At 45.8% G+C, this 15,958-nt stretch overlaps 1 protein-coding gene and 1 long non-coding RNA gene across 2 annotated transcripts in view; both read right to left on the bottom strand.

Annotated features, from left to right (window-relative positions):
- Positions 1 to 10,572, bottom strand: part of LOC127009302 (tubulin alpha-1 chain-like) — a 34,608-nt gene extending 24,036 nt beyond the window's left edge. Inside the window, exon 1 of the mRNA XM_050882255.1 lies at positions 10,444 to 10,572. Coding sequence (XP_050738212.1) covers positions 10,444 to 10,446 — 3 coding nt within the window. The 5' untranslated portion in view covers positions 10,447 to 10,572. The remainder of the gene's footprint in view (positions 1 to 10,443) is intronic.
- A 1,375-nt stretch (positions 10,573 to 11,947) lies between these two features.
- Positions 11,948 to 13,997, bottom strand: LOC127009301 (uncharacterized). The gene is made up of 2 exons (XR_007761784.1): positions 13,162 to 13,997; positions 11,948 to 12,349 (listed from the first exon to the last, which is right to left on the bottom strand). It is a non-coding gene; the product is annotated as an uncharacterized LOC127009301 (long non-coding RNA).
- Positions 13,998 to 15,958: the final 1,961 nt, after the last annotated feature.

Here is a 15,958-nt window from a genome sequence, read left to right as displayed (position 1 = left end):
CCAAGCCTAGAGATATAGAACCAGCAGTCGAAACTAATCTAAGGTCGTGTGATTAGCGTTCGGGAAAGGCTGAGTCTATAGACGGGAAAAGGGCGCAGTTCCCAAGCCTAGAGATATATAGAACCAGCAGTCGTAACTAATCTAAGGTCGTGTGATTAGTGTTCGGGAAAGGCTAGATCTATGGACGGGAAAAAGGCCACAGTTCCCAAGCCTAGAGATATATAGAACCACAGCAGCCGAAACTAATATAAGGTCGTGTGGTTAGCGTTCGGGAAAGGCTGAATCTATAGACGGGAAAAGGGCGCAGTTCCCAAGCCTAGAGATATATAGAACCACAGCAGCCGAAACTAATCTAAGGTCGTGTGATTAGCGTTCGGGAAAGGCTGAATCTATAGACGGGAAAAGGGCGCAGTTCCCAAGCCTAGAGACATATAGAACCACAGCATCCGAAACTAATATAAGGTCGTGTGATTAGCGTTTGGGAAAGGCTGAATCTATAGACGGGAAAAGGGCGCAGTTCCCAAGCCTAGAGATTATAGAACCACAGCAGCCGAAACTAATCTAATGTCGTGTGATTAGTGTTCGGGAAAGGCTAGATCTATGGACGGGAAAAAGGCCTCAGTTTCCCAGCCTAGAGATATATAGAACCACAGCAGCCGAAACTAATATAAGGTCGTGCTAGATCTATAGACGAGAGAAAAAGCAGAAAATATAAACCAAGCAATATATAGAACCAGCAGTCGAGACACGTTTAGATTCCGGAAAAGCCTGAATCTATAGACGGGAAGACAAGCACAGTTCCCCAAAGCCTAGTGATACACAAAACCAGTAGGCGAGACACGTATATCGAGGCTGTGGATGGATTCTGGGAAAGACGGAGGTGGAGTGCAGGGGAAAGCAGGCAGAAAGGTGTGGTTGCGTGTTGAGCGGCAGCAGTTAGCCTTGTCGAGCTCCTCCCTGCTGCTGGAACATTTCTCACGATTCATGCACCAGACAGACAGATAGGCGTGGTTGACGAGGGTGGTGATAACGTATTGCCTTCCTGAATTTTAATGTGAACTGGGATCCTGCTTGCTGTGCCCTCCTAAGATTGCCCTCCTAAGATTGCCCTCCTAAAAATGCCCTCCTAAAAATGCCCTCCTAAAAATGCCCTCCTTAGATTGCCCTCCTAAGATTGCCCTCCTAAGATTGCCCTCCTAAGATTGCCCTCCTAAGATTGCCCTCCTAAGATTGCCCTCCTAAGATTGCCCTCCTAAGATTGCCCTGCTAATATTGTCCTCATAAGATTGACCTCCTAAGATTGCCCTCCTAAGATTGCCCTCCTAAGATTGTCCTCCTAAGATTGCCCTCCTAAGATTGCCCTCCTAAGATTGCCCTCCTAAGATTGCCCTCCTAAGAGTGTCCTCCTAAGATTGCCCTCCTAAGATTGCCCTCCTAAGATTGCCCTCCTAAGATTGCACTCCTAAGATTGCCCTCCTAAGATTGCCCTCCTAAGATTGCCCTCCTAAGATTGCCCTCCTAAGATTGCCCTCCTAAGATTGCCCTCCTAAGATTGCCCTCCTAAGATTGCCCTCCTAAGATTGTCCTCCTAAGATTGCCCTCCTAAGATTGCCCTCCTAAGATTGCCCTCCTAAGATTGCCCTCCTAAGATTGCCCTCCTAAGATTGCCCTCCTAAGATTGCCCTCCTAAGATTGCCCTCCTAAGATTGCCCTCCTAAGATTGCCCTCCTAAGAGTGTCCTCCTAAGATTGCCCTCCTAAGATTGCCCTCCTAAGAGTGTCCTCCTAAGATTGCCCTCCTAAGATTGCCCTCCTAAGATTGCCCTCCTAAGATTGCCCTCCTAAGATTGCCCTCCTAAGATTGCCCTCCTAAGATTGCCCTCCTAAGATTGCCCTCCTAAGATTGCCCTCCTAAGATTGCCCTCCTAAGATTGCCCTCCTAAGATTGCCCTCCTAAGAGTGTCCTCCTAAGATTGCCCTCCTAAGATTGCCCTCCTAAGATTGCCCTCCTAAGATTGCCCTCCTTAGATTGCCCTCCTAAGATTGCCCTCCTAAGATTGCCCTCCTTAGATTGCCCTCCTAAGATTGCCCTCCTAAGATTGCCCTCCTAAGATTGCCCTCCTTAGATTGCCCTCCTAAGATTGCCCTCCTAAGATTGCCCTCCTTAGATTGCCCTCCTTAGATTGCCCTCCTAAGATTGCCCTCCTAAGATTGCCCTCCTTAGATTGCCCTCCTTAGATTGCCCTCCTTAGATTGCCCTCCTAAGATTGCCCTCCTTAGATTGCCCTCCTTAGATTGCCCTCCTTAGATTGCCCTCCTAAGATTGCCCTCCTTAGATTGCCCTCCTAAGATTGCCCTCCTTAGATTGCCCTCCTTAGATTGCCCTCCTAAGATTGCCCTCCTAAGATTGCCCTCCTAAGATTGCCCTCCTTAGATTGCCCTCCTAAGATTGCCCTCCTTAGATTGCCCTCCTAAGATTGCCCTCCTAAGATTGCCCTCCTAAGATTGCCCTCCTTAGATTGCCCTCCTAAGATTGCCCTCCTAAGATTGCCCTCCTAAGGTTGCCCTCCTAAGATTACCCTCCTAAGATTGCCCTCCTAAGATTGCCCTCCTAAGATTGCCCTCCTAAGATTGCCCTCCTAAGATTGCCCTCCTAAGATTGCCCTCCTAAGATTGCCCTCCTAAGATTGCCCTCCTAAGATTGCCCTCCTAAGATTGCCCTCCTAAGGTTGCCCTCCTAAGATTGCCCTCCTAAGATTGCCCTCCTAAGAATGCCCTCCTTAGATTGCCCTCCTAAGATTGCCCTCCTAAGATTGCCCTCCTAAGAATGCCCTCCTTAGATTGCCCTCCTAAGATTACCCTCCTAAGATTACCCTCCTAAGATTACCCTCCTAAGATTGCCCTCCTAAGATTGCCCTCCTAAGATTGCCCTCCTAAGATTGCTCTCCTAAGATTGCCCTCCTAAGATTGCCCTCCTAAGAAGTCCTACCACCCGCTCATGCATCAGACAGGGTTGGTTGATGAGGGTGGCTGATTACGTGTTGCCGTCTCAAATTTTAATGTGAACTTGGTATCCTATCTGCACTTCACACTCCCAAGATTGCAGCAAAAATATTGTATCATTTGCTTATTTCTTCGCCGGCGCCAACTGCCTTCATCCTGTTCCCATGTGTCCCTCCTTTCCCTCCTCGTCTACGTATCTTCGCTTGCTATTATGTGAAGGAGTGTTATCATTTCACCCTCCTAGATTGCAGTAAGAATGGCCCCCACTTCTCATCCCCTTAGCAACTTCCGTCTTCCTCCTGCGCGTCCATTTTCATCCTCCTCCTCTTCCTCTACCTTTCCTTTGCATAACCTGGACAAATATCTTTCGGTTCATCCTCCAGAAACTACACTTAGAAATCCTCCTTCTCAGTCCTGCCATTCCTTCACAATCTTCCTTCGTGTTCCCGTGTGTCCCTCCTCTTCCCCCTCCTCCTCCTCTCCACCTCCTCTTCTACCTTTTCTAATCCTAACCTGAATAAAAATCCTGTAGTCTACCCTCCAAAAACTGCAGCAAGAAATCCTCCTCGTTCTCTTCCTCAATCATCTCATTCCCTCACAACCTTCCTTCCTGCTCCTGTGTGTTCCTCCTCTTCCTCCTCCTCCTCATCATCATCATCATCATCTACCTTTTTCTAATCCTAACGTGAACAAAAATCGTGCAGTCCCCCGTCCAAAAACTGCAGCAAGAAATCCTCCTCGTCCTCCTCAACAATCATCTCATTCCCTCACAACCTTCCTTCCTGCTCCTACATGTCCCTCCTCCTCCCCGTCCCCCCCCCCCCATCGCACCTGTTCAGTCCATGGAGGTAGCATTGTATACCGTCTTCCCCCCCCCCCCCCCCCAACCCCCCCGGCCACTCGTTATAGCCACTGGCCATCCCCGTCACTTCCGCCGTCACTTCCCCGCCCCCGGCAGTGTTTGGCTTCACTCCCCGGTGTTTGCCTCGCCCCCCTCGCCGCCCCCCCTTGTGATGTGGGGCCATTACCGCCATTTCCTGTCATCTCTCGGCGTGAAGGCTGAAGGAGCTCGAGCCTGGAGTTTTTTTTTTTCTTTACATATATTTTTTGCTACGTGTTGTTGCCGTGTTGTGAGCTTAAGGTTGTAACTATTGTGTGTCGTGGGGTTTTTTTTTTTTTTTTTTTTTACAGCAAAGGAGGCAGCTCAAGGGCACAGAAAAAAAAAACAATAATAAAAAAAAAGCCCGCTAATCGCTGCTCCCATAAAAGAACCAGAAGAGGTGGCCAAAAGCAAGGTCAAATTTGGTTAGGGAAAGCTGTTTTTGTTGTTGTTGTTATCCTGTTATTTTTTTATCTTTCCAGCTATGTATAAATGCAGATGGTTTGACTTTCTTATGGTTTGTTTGTTTGTTTGTTTTTGCGTGTTGTTGCCGAGTCGTGAGTTGTGAAGACTGTCTTAAAATACTCTTTCTGCGTGAATTCGTTACGGAAGTCAGTCGTTATTTATTGGGTTGTTATATTCGTTGCCTTCTCCACATGTACACTATTCCTTTCTTGTATATATTTCACGTGATTTTTTGTTTATTCTTCTTGTTGATCTGTAAGCTATAGGTTGTCTACTTATATCTCGCTTGTTCGTATTCGTTTCTGTCTATGTTCTTGAGTTTTAACATTATTCATCTCTCCAACTAGTATATATTTAACCAGCATGTCCCTTCTTTTCTTACGTCTGTTACTTAGCGTTTGTTCTTTACGTTTGTTGCTGTGTTGTGAGTCAGATTTCGTCCTTATGTCTCTTCCATGTTTGAGTGCAGAGCTTATTTCTTGGGTTATCTCATTCATCCCTTAACATTAACTTATACATGTGAACCTGAAGTCATTTTTTCGTATTTTCTCTCTGCTTGTCTGTCGTTTAGTTTCTCCAGAAGTATCGAGGCTGGGAACAGGTAGAGGCGGGCTGGCTGGCGGGGTGTGGTCGAGGCGCAGTGTTGCCAGTCGGGCGGCTCAAGGGATAAACAAGACCGGCCGGCGTTTACCACATCCCCGCCTCCTCATCTCTGGCCCTCACTACCTTTCTTTCTTCCCGCCCTCCCGCCCTTCGTCCGCTGCAACCCCCTACCCCCACCCCCACCTGCTGGCTCACTCCTCACTCGTGCCCGCTAACCCCACGCCCACCCCCGAGCCATCAGCGTCCAGTTTCATAGCAAAAGGAGTAAAGACGTTTAGTAATGGACAGTTTACTTCATCTTGCACTCCTCTAGTATCGCTAATGAGTCTTTCTATATTGCATCTGTATCTCTGTATGTTCGTGTGTCTGTCTCTGTCTGTCTGTCTGTCTGTCACTCCATTAGAAAGATTCAGTCATTGCAAAGAGATTCGTGTCCCTTCCCCCCCTTCTCACAGACACGCCCGGTCACTGGACACAAGTGGTCAAGAGGTTATTAGTGACCGGTTCTTGAGTCACCACCACCACCACCACCGCCACCACCACAATCATCATCTCCACTACCACCACCGCCACCACCACCTCACCAGCCATAAACATCATCTCTATTACCTTCCCCATCGCCATAACTACCAGCACCTCCCCCCCTACCCTCACCACACTTCCAAAACCAGAAGGACCCCCACCCCCACCCCCATCACATCCCCACCCATCCTCAACACCATAACGCGAAGCTCTCCTCCACCTCCACCACCACCACCACCACCTCCACCACCACCACCACCACCTCCACCACCACCACCACCACCACTAGAGTTATTACCACTGTCAGTCCATCATCTTCCTGCCGACCCCTCCCTCCTCACCACCGCCTTCAGGAACAGCGCTAGCCCGTTTGTTACTTATCCACCCTCGCCTCCACCAGCAGGAAATGAAGGAAAACTGTGATTTATAAGTTTTTTTTTTTTTCTGGAAGACTGAAGTAGAAAAGGCAAGGGAAATGTAATCGTATGCAGATTACCTCAAGTTGATAGAGAGAATATAGATGAAATTCCTGTAAGCAGTGAACCCACAGCGATGTCACTGCTGTAAGTAATATCATGGAAACGACGTGAAAGTATGACATTTAAGTTTACTCCTGAAAGACTGAAGGGGAAGAGAAATGCGACCATTAGCAAATCACAGGAGGAAAACTCGCCCCTCAGATTAATAAATGAAATACAAATATGAAACTCGTGTAGTTATTATGAAAACGTAACAACGGAACTATGATTTGGAAGTTGTTTTTTCGAAGGATTGAGTAGAAATGAGAAATGCGGCCACAATAAGAAAATCGCGTCCTGACAACTCGTGTTTCAAGTTGATGAATGAAAGAAAAATATGAAACCCGTGTACTAGATATGAAAAACGTATAACGAAACTATGATTTGGAAGATTTTTCTGTTTTTCGAAAGATTAAGTAGAAATGAGACATGCGGCCGTAATAAGCAAATCGTGCCATAACTCGTGTTTCTAGATGATTAATGAAAGAAAAAGATGACATTCGTGTAGATTATATGAAAACGTACAACGGAACTATGATTTGAAAGTTTTATTTCGAAAGACAGAGAAGGAAAGGGAAGAGAAAATTAATGCGACCTTAATGAAACAACTCGTACAGTAGATAAAATTCGTGTAGTTAGTAAGAAACCTTAAACGACTAAGCGACGCAGAAGACCATACAGCAGTGATAGTGGTTGGTAAAGTCTTGGTAAGTATCTCGATAAATAAACACGTATCCGTTAGTAATCCCCGAGGTTCAGCCATTTCGTGAGTCATGAGTGAAGGCGCGTGAGGTGAGGCGACGGGCGAGCCTTAGTGCCTCCCTATCCCGGCATTGTTACGACCTCGAGGGGGCGTGTCTGGCACTCAGCCGGTGACGTGGCTTCGGTAGGGAGTCTGCTAATGTATGCAGCCCCGCGAGACCTGATGCAGCCCGCCTGACTGAGCCGATGTGGAAAGGATAAGAGTTTCCTTCTGAAGTGCCTGAACTTACTCTCTGTCTGGTTCCACATGAAGAGAGCCAGTGTTGTGTGCCACGGTTCAGCATGAAAAGCCATTGCTATGTGCCTCAGATTTCGAAGGGCGTACAAGAAGGATGCAGATGGAAGAAATACTAAAAGAAGAAGCCAAGAATACCCTCCACTGCCGGTACAAAAACTCTCTCCTCTGATTGGTTCCGCGTGAAGAGAGCCATTGAAGTACGCCTCAGACTTCAAAGGGCGTACAAGAAGGATGCAGACTGATCACATACTACAGAAAGAAGCCCAAAATACCCTCCACTGCCGGTACAAGAACTTTTTCCTCTGATTGGTTCCGCATGAAGAAAGTCTTATACAGTGTGCCCAGGACTTCAAAGGGTGTTCAAGAAGGATACAGATTGATCAAATACTAGAGGAAGAAGCCAGGAATGCACTCTAATACCGGTACAGTAACAGAGAGAAGCTGAAAATTACTCGAACATATTATCTGTCTGTTTCCGCATAGAGAGAGCTAATGCAGTTCGCTTCATACTTCGAGGAGCGTACAAGAACGATGCAGATGTTACAATTACTAATGGAAGAAGCCAAGAATGCACTTTACTACCGGTACAAGAACTGAAAGTAGCTGAAAATGACTCTCCCATCTTTCTATATGTCCCCTCTTCTCTCTCCTCGTAACGGAAGAAAGCAAGAACACACACTACTAACGGTAACAGAACTGAAAGAAGCTGAAAATGGCTCCCTTCTACATGCTCCTCACCCTCTTCTCTCCCGCTATATAGTCCATAAGCGTCTTACAGATTCTCGGTCGTATGATTATGTGTGAAATAAGCATATTAGTTCTGTGTCCTCAGCCTCTGCGCGCTCGATACCCCAAGCTCCTTCCTCTCTCCTCCTCACCAACATCTTAAATTTCATCCTCAATTCAGCTCTTCCCTCTCCTTGCCCTCTACTATCCTTCCCACATCCTCTCCTGCTCGTCCCTTAACCTTCCCTTCACCACCACCACCACCACTCCTCCTCCCCCACATGACTCACCCAGACGCTAATATCACTGCCTTTCAATTACCAGACTAAAGCTGCCTCGTTGGACTAACATGACACCCCCTCTGAGTCAGTGGTTTGGAGTCCCCCAAGGGTCGTATTGAATCATCCCTGTCGCCAACTTGATTCCTCGAAGGCTCAGGCATGGAGAGTAAGTGAATCAGGTTAATCAGTTATCCGGGTTAATTAATGAAGGGAATCGTGTTGTCAGATGTGGGGAACTTGACACACCGATTGAAAGCACGTTGAGAGATGACACGTGAAGGGGAGAGAAAGTGAAGACCAGGGGAGAGAGGGAAGCTTGCAAGATGAGAACAATAGGGAAAGGAAAGTAATCTGTGTTCTGAGAGCGTTGAAGGGGAGAGAACCATAAAGACAGGAGTGGAAAGCTTGCGAAGAGAGAACAGAACTGAAAGGTACCTAACGAGTTGTGTTTTGAGAGCAGTGAAGAGGAGAGAAAGCAAAAAAACAAGAGGAAAGCTTGTGAATAGAGAACAGAACTGAAAGGTACCTAACGAGTTGTGTTTTGAGAGCAGTGAAGAGGAGAGAAAGCAAAAAAACAAAAGGAAAGCTTGCGAATAGAGAACAGAACTGAAAGGTAACGAGATGTATTTTGAGAGCAGAGAAGAGGAGAGAAAGCAAAAACCGAGAGAGGAAAGCTTGAGAGAATAGAGAACAATATTAAAAGGAAAGGAAGCTGCATTTTGAGGGCAGAGAAGGGGAGAGAAAGAAGAGACGAGAGGGAGGGAGGAAGCTTGTGAGTAGAGAACAACACTGAAAGAAAACGGAGCTATATTTTGAGGACAGTCGAGCAGATGAAGAGTAGGCTATTAGAGAGGCAGTTAAGACAGGCAAAAGTGGCAGAAAACTAATGAAGGTGGCAGAGAAATGGGAAGGAAGGAGAGGAGGGAAGTAGAAAGAGATAGACAACCAGATATTAGTCCTGGGTATATCCGGCGATTGGGGAGGAGCGAGAAGAGATATGTGTGTTAATCCTACCAAGGGGGGTGAGGAAGGGATGTGTGAAAGAGGGAGATGAGGATAATACCGCGATTATGACGTCACACAAGTAGGCTGTTAGGTGTTATTGATACGAGAGAGAGAGAGAGAGAGAGAGAGAGAGAGAGAGAGAGAGAGAGAGAGAGAGAGAGAGAGAGAGAGAGCAAATCCCTTCTTTGTTAGGGTTACGAGAGAGCGCTGAAACTGCCCCACAGAGAGAGAGAGAGAGAGAGAGAGAGAGAGAGAGAGGGGATTATATTATTAAAGCACTTTGGCTATATAGGTCATTGTAACAGAAGCTCGTATTGAAATAATGGCAGTAATTATGAGTATTGGCTGCCGATACAATTAATATTAACAGTTTCACTAATGATATTGTGCACGGCATCGCCTCACTGCTGCTTCTGCTATGCTCGCGTCAGCCCGCAGTCAGTCAGCATGGCAGTCTGAATCCATCTCCATTACTACTGTTTATCATCCACTCATTGGTTATATAGTAGAGTACACTTAGTAATTTCACCCTTTAGTTTATTTTCAGACGCTTTGGGCTCTCACAACTATTTCCAAAGGTTAATCGGGCTCTGTCGGGGGCTTCGTGGTGCAGTGGTTAGCAGACTCGGCTCACAACCAAGAGAGCCCGGGTTCGATTCCCGGGCGGAGTGGAAGAAAATGGGCGGCTTTTCCGATACCCTACGCCCCTGTCCACCCAGCAGTGAATGGGTACCAGGTATTAATCGGGGGTTGTGTCTCTTATGATTCCTTCCCCCTCCTGTCTCTCTCCGGCATATGACCACAGATGTTGCGCCGACTAAACGAAACTCTCCAACTTTCGGGTTCTGTTTTTACATTCATGGTGCAGAAACCTTGTCACTCCATCACTAGGCTCATAAAACCATACCCATGAAAACACTAACACAACCACTAAACGGAAACCCTTGTCAGATGTGGACCTTATTTTAGTTACATTGCCACCTCATAAACAACCAACTCACTGCCTACCAAACGCTACACTCCCTGCTTTCAATCTCAACATCACTATCTCAAAGGCTAATGTACGGAGGTGAGCACTGAGGCCACGCGCAAGTGTAACATGTGCCCCCAACTTTGCCTACTACATATCCGCTCACACCACTCGATCCACAGACACGATCACAGCATCTCATTTTTCCTTCAGATCTTTTACGGAATATCAACTTCTCAGGTAAACCAATTAATATCGATCGACAGGTGGACAGGTGAAGGTAGAGGGGGACTAAGGCTGAGAATAAGGACTAAATGCACTTTGGGAGCACTTACCTTTATTGTTTCTTCAGGTCTAACGCGGAACATGCATGCATCTCTATAGATAAACTAATTAGTATCGATCGACAGGTAAACAGGTGAAGGTCGAAGAGGGAGGAATAAGAGTTAAATGCACCTCGGGAGTACTTACCATGTTGTCGGTTGTGGGGGAAGCGTCGTAACACTTAGAAGAGCCGATAAGGACTTCGAGGGATCCCTATGAGCAATGGCTTCAGTTTGCTCTTCCCGCACTTTTTATCGGCCCGCCCCAGCCCGCCACCAATTGCTCCATTCCCATAAGCTTGGTTATTCACACCTTACTGGTTTTGTGGAGGCTGCATTGTACTCATTTGGCAAAGATTTAAAGTCTTGGTGGTTATCATAATATGTTTGGTCACCATTCAATGAGGTGTGAGGAAGGGAAACGCGTAAAAGTAAATGGTGGGTGGGTCCTGGCAACTCGGCCCGCCCTCCCTCCCGCCCAAGGAGCCCAAGAGGAGTCTCCAGCTGCCTCTCAGGCTGACAGGATTGCCAGATCCGCGGTTTACCCGCCCGTCTTTTTTAGTTAAAGTTGGCGTGGAAAAGACGATAGTCGCGGATTGGTGTTTTGGGGCTGTTGCTACTTGAACTTGCGGATTTTGGGGCTGAGGATCTAAAGAGAGAAGAAGGGGAAGAGAGAGGGGGAGAGGAGTGGAGAAGAGAGAGAGAGAGAGAGAGAGAGAGAGAGAGAGAGAGAGAGAGAGAGAGAGAGAGAGAGAGAGAGAGAGAGAGAGAGAGAGAGAGAGAAAGGGTTTACATTAAGTAGGTTTTTACATCATATACCGACATTTACATCGTGTATGTTAATATAAGTACATTAGTCTTGTCAAATATTTTTTTTTCCTTTATGTTACAACTTTGCCAGTCGTCTTGAGCATCATACATACAAACATCTGATCATTCTAGTTTTGGACTGTTTGGGGGCTGTTTTTTAGACCGAGGTCGCGGGTTTTGGGCGGCTTTTGGGATGGGATTGGGCGGGAACACACTCCACGATCTGGCAACTCTCAGGCTCTCACTCTGCGGCTTTCACGTGTCCCCCACTGGCCGAGCAACCCCTCACCCGTTATGATTGGCATCACTGCCATACAAAGACTCTATTTTGGAAGCACAGAATTAAAAGAAGTGACATACTCTATTCCACCTCAGGTTGAATAAAGTATGAAGAAACTTTAGTAAAATATGGAAGCTCTTGAGTGTTCAATCTCCGACACTTATTGCTCAACCCCCATCGGGTTACCTGTAACTAGTGATGGGCGATACTCGAGTTTTTAAGTAATCGATTATTTCGATTACCTTTGTGGTCAGTATATATATATATATATATATATATATATATATATATATATATATATATATATATATATATATATATATATATATATATATATATATATATATATATATATATATATATATATATCTATATATTTTATGTGGTGGTCTCTCTCTCTCTCTCTCTCTCTGTCTCTCTCTCTCTCTCTCTCTCTCTCTCTCTCTCTCTCTCATCACTCTCATCATCCTCAAGTTCCTGTTTCTTGACGCTCGCTCAAGATTTGCATACTTTTTTTTCTGTCTTTCCTCCCATATTTTACCCGGGAAAAAATGAAAAAGAATAATACCTGAAACTTTATTTTACAAAAATCAAAATTGAATTCACAAACTCGTGACTTAATAATTGTCAAGTAATCGTTTGGTAATTGAATTATAATCGATTACAGAAATTTCTTCCCTGTAATCAATATAATCGATTATGCCCACCACTACTGTCCAGCCAGTCCTTGGCTGTTCGTGGTGGCTGGACTCGGTAGTCGTGGTGATGGTGTGGCTGGCATTGGTGGTCGTAAATGAGGTGTGGCTGGACGTAGTGGTCGTGGGTGTGGCTAGTCGTTTTTGGAGCCTCGTCGGTGCCAGAGCCTGCGTTTCCTCGCTCGACATTTTGCATCCTCGCGCCACTCGCCACTCGCATCTCGTACCAGACATGGTCTGCGGTTTGTAATGGGCGAGCCCATTCGACCCTGTAATGCCAGGAAATGAAAGGCTGTTATAGCTAAACCATGTATGCTACCCTAATGTTAAGAGATTGAGCAGGATGAGACAATATAATCATTTCTAATACGTATTTTTCATGTACCCTTCCCCCCTCCCCCCCCCTTAGGCCGTTCAGAAGTGCGTGAGAATGTACTCATCCATTCCCTCGTTCCTATGCTTAGTCTTAATTCTTAATGAATAACCGTAACTGTGACCATTAACTTATTTGATACCCCCTCCTTCTCTCCACAGTCGCTTATTATATACTTGGTACCGTAGTTGTTTAAGCCATTGCATCCCCTTCCCTTCCAGGGCCTCTGATTCAGGTCAGATTAGCTGTCTCAGAGCCTAGTCTCACCGTCTCTGCCCATTCAGACACGCGCATGGTGGTGGGCAGATGCCAGGCCGGGGCAGACGTTTGTACGCCCAAGTTGTCGACGCAGCAGTAAAGGAGAGATAAGAATGCCTACTGGGGTGCCTGCATGAGGTCCTCCTCTGGCTAGGTGAAAGGACAGAAGCAGAACAACAGTGTCAAGGGCCACACCTCAGAGCCACACGTCTCCACCTACGAGTGCAGCTCGGATATCGGGAGAGTTGACTGTCCCGTCTAAGTGTAGGTATCAATTTGGTCTGTAGTGTACACGAAATGACCTTTGAGTTGGTTATTCGTTTTGTGACAATAGTGATGACTACTCTGTACCGAGTCTGTCTAGTGTGTGCTGATGGCTGTCATGCTACTTTCTAGGTTTGACCGCTTCTGAATAAAAAGAGCGAGTTCTACACAGCTTGAGTCAGTCACCTTCTTCTCACCAAGGCGGCGAGGGCGCCAATAAGCAGGGTTTCGTCGAAGGATATGATGGCGTCCAGTCTTCCACCCACACACACTGTATACTGAAGTGGTGTCCCAAGGCAGCAGCAGAGGAATCAGCAGAACTAGGAACGCCAGATGAGACCAGCGCATCGTGGCGGCTCCTTGTAGGATGGTGTGTGTTGGTAAATGCTTGGCGGCGAAGAACAAACTAACTCGCCCCAACGGTTCACGTGTATTTATAGAAAAGTTTAGGGGTGGGGGGTGCGGCTGGGGGGTTAAGATACAGGATGCAGGTGTGTGAGGCCTATAGATGAGTTGGAAAACACAGGTATGAGGGATACAGAGGATACAGATGTTTGACTTACTACAACTACCACCACCACTACTACTACTACTACTACTACTACTACTACTACTACTACTACTACTACTACTACTGCTACTACTACTACTACTACTACTACTACTGACGCTGTATCTGGGTAGGTACTGCATCGAGTTGTGATGGTTCCAAGATCCTCTAATATATTATGAAGAGTCTTAAGAGCAGCCTGTCTGTACGGAGATAACCACAGAGGCCACACCCAGCTATAGCGTATGTCCACAACCGTATCTATTTTGGATGCTGACCGCCGCAACACCGCTCGTCCATTACGCAATCATTGTACTGGGAGCAACAAACACATACAGCTTCGTGACCTCATTTAATTGATATCGAGCTACACGAGAGACAAACAGATAAGCACACACACACACACACACACACACACACACACACACACACACACACACACACACACACACACACACACACACACACACACACACACACACACACACACACACACACACACACACCCCCGCGCCCACATATATATATATATATATATATATATATATATATATATATATATATATATATATATATATATATATATATATATATATAATCAATTCATCACTTTATAACTGATCAAGGGTTATACACCAAAACACATATCCAGGGTCCATCTCTCGTCCTGAGTTTGGTGCTAATAATGCTTAGGGAGGTTTTAGAGGCATAAAGTCTTGTTATCTGAATGCTAAGAGACAAAGGTTTGATATTGACATGTTATTTGTGATTCTATATGCTATTTCTATGCTAACAGTAACCAAGGAGTCTAGCGAAGTACTCTAGAATCCTTGCCCGTATCAGTCACCAGCAAGAGGGCGACTATGCTCTTCCTAGCACATCGTCCGTAGCAGTGGTCCCCGACCTTTTTTGTCCCGTTCTCCTTTTTCCCGTCACTTTTTCACCTGTTGACCCCTACAACGTACGAAATAGGTTCAGCGGGCCACTCATGACAATACCAAATAGAGCCAAATTTCTCACGCGGGCCATGCGCTTGACACCCCTGGTACCGTTAGCTTATGCAGACCAATTCTTGTATTAAAGCATTCCGTTTTATGGACTGTGTAGTAAGAATTTTATTCCGCGCCACATGTCTTCTAATTCCAGTATAATAAAGTTGAAAATAATTAGAATCTCTATGGACCCCTTGAAATTCTTCCATGGACCCCTCGCTAGGAACCACTGGTCTATAGGGAGGGACTGCTCTCCTGGTTCGTTGCCTGAGGTGGCTGTGGTTAGATCTTGGCATAGACTATTTAATGAAATGATAATACAGTATTATTACCAGTCAAGTAAACGAGATTGGCAGAGTTTTCAGTTCGCTGCGTGATTGTTTTTTAACAAATTCATTACATTAATTTGCCTCATCAGGATTATGGTTTTATTGAACTAGAAATTAAAAAGTTATAGTATAAGCAGTCATAGGCGTACGGGACCCGAGAGAGAGAGAGAGAGAGAGAGAGAGAGAGAGAGAGAGAGAGAGAGAGAGAGAGAGAGAGAGAGAGAGAGAGAGAGAGAGAGAGAGAGAGAGAGAGGGGGGGGGGGGCACATGACAGAAATGGGCTGTACAGTACCAACACCCTCATATACCACATCTCAAGAACTCTGCGCTGCCATATTGCTTACTTTCAAACCTCCCGGGATACCAACTTGGAGGGAGTGTAAAGATGATTACTGCGAAAATAGCGTGAAAGTTATGATATAATATAAAAAAAATATTTGTACAGTTATTTATTTACTTGTTTCTATATTTCTGTAAGCATCTCTTTACTCATCAATCCATCAATTTCCTTACAACCTCGGGCGGTACACATATTTGACAAGGCTTTCGTGGGAGTTTGGGGCATTTCCAGGGGTATTTTTATGACCCTGGTGGTAGTTTGACTTTTCTTCTGTAATATGAACCTAAAAGAACACTCATGAGAACCCGACTGACCTCCTTTTCGGCCTTTGGAAATAGTTATAATGTGAGAACAGCTTTCCTTGATCAGCTGGGCGGCGGCGGTGTTGTGAGAAATGCCTCCTCGCGGAAATAAGTCGCTGATATCCACTGTGCATGTTCGCTGGGGAATAGACGGCAGGAAAACTTATTAATTTTCCCTATTTTATTCACTTTAGCCATCTGTGATCTTTATTAGGGTTGACATTGCCCAAACCAGCAAGAACCGAGTGACCGTCAGTGTGGGGATTGTTCCTCCTATGTAATCTCCCTTACACGCTTGTTTTAAAGCCTTCTACTAATTAAAAGTGTTTTTCTAATATTTCTTCCGTGTATTAGAGCCGAAACAGGACAAGTAAACGATACCAGTGAGTGAAAGATGGATAATTAGTGAGTCAGGTTAACGTACACAAGGTTTTAATACATGGTCTCTTTAGTCGTGTGAAAAGATGAGG

Source organism: Eriocheir sinensis, chromosome 40 (assembly GCF_024679095.1).
Source record: "Eriocheir sinensis breed Jianghai 21 chromosome 40, ASM2467909v1, whole genome shotgun sequence".
Taxonomy (NCBI): Eukaryota; Metazoa; Arthropoda; class Malacostraca; order Decapoda; family Varunidae; genus Eriocheir; species Eriocheir sinensis.
Note: the sequence above shows the minus strand (reverse complement) of the source record. Positions and strands in the feature narration are given on the sequence as shown.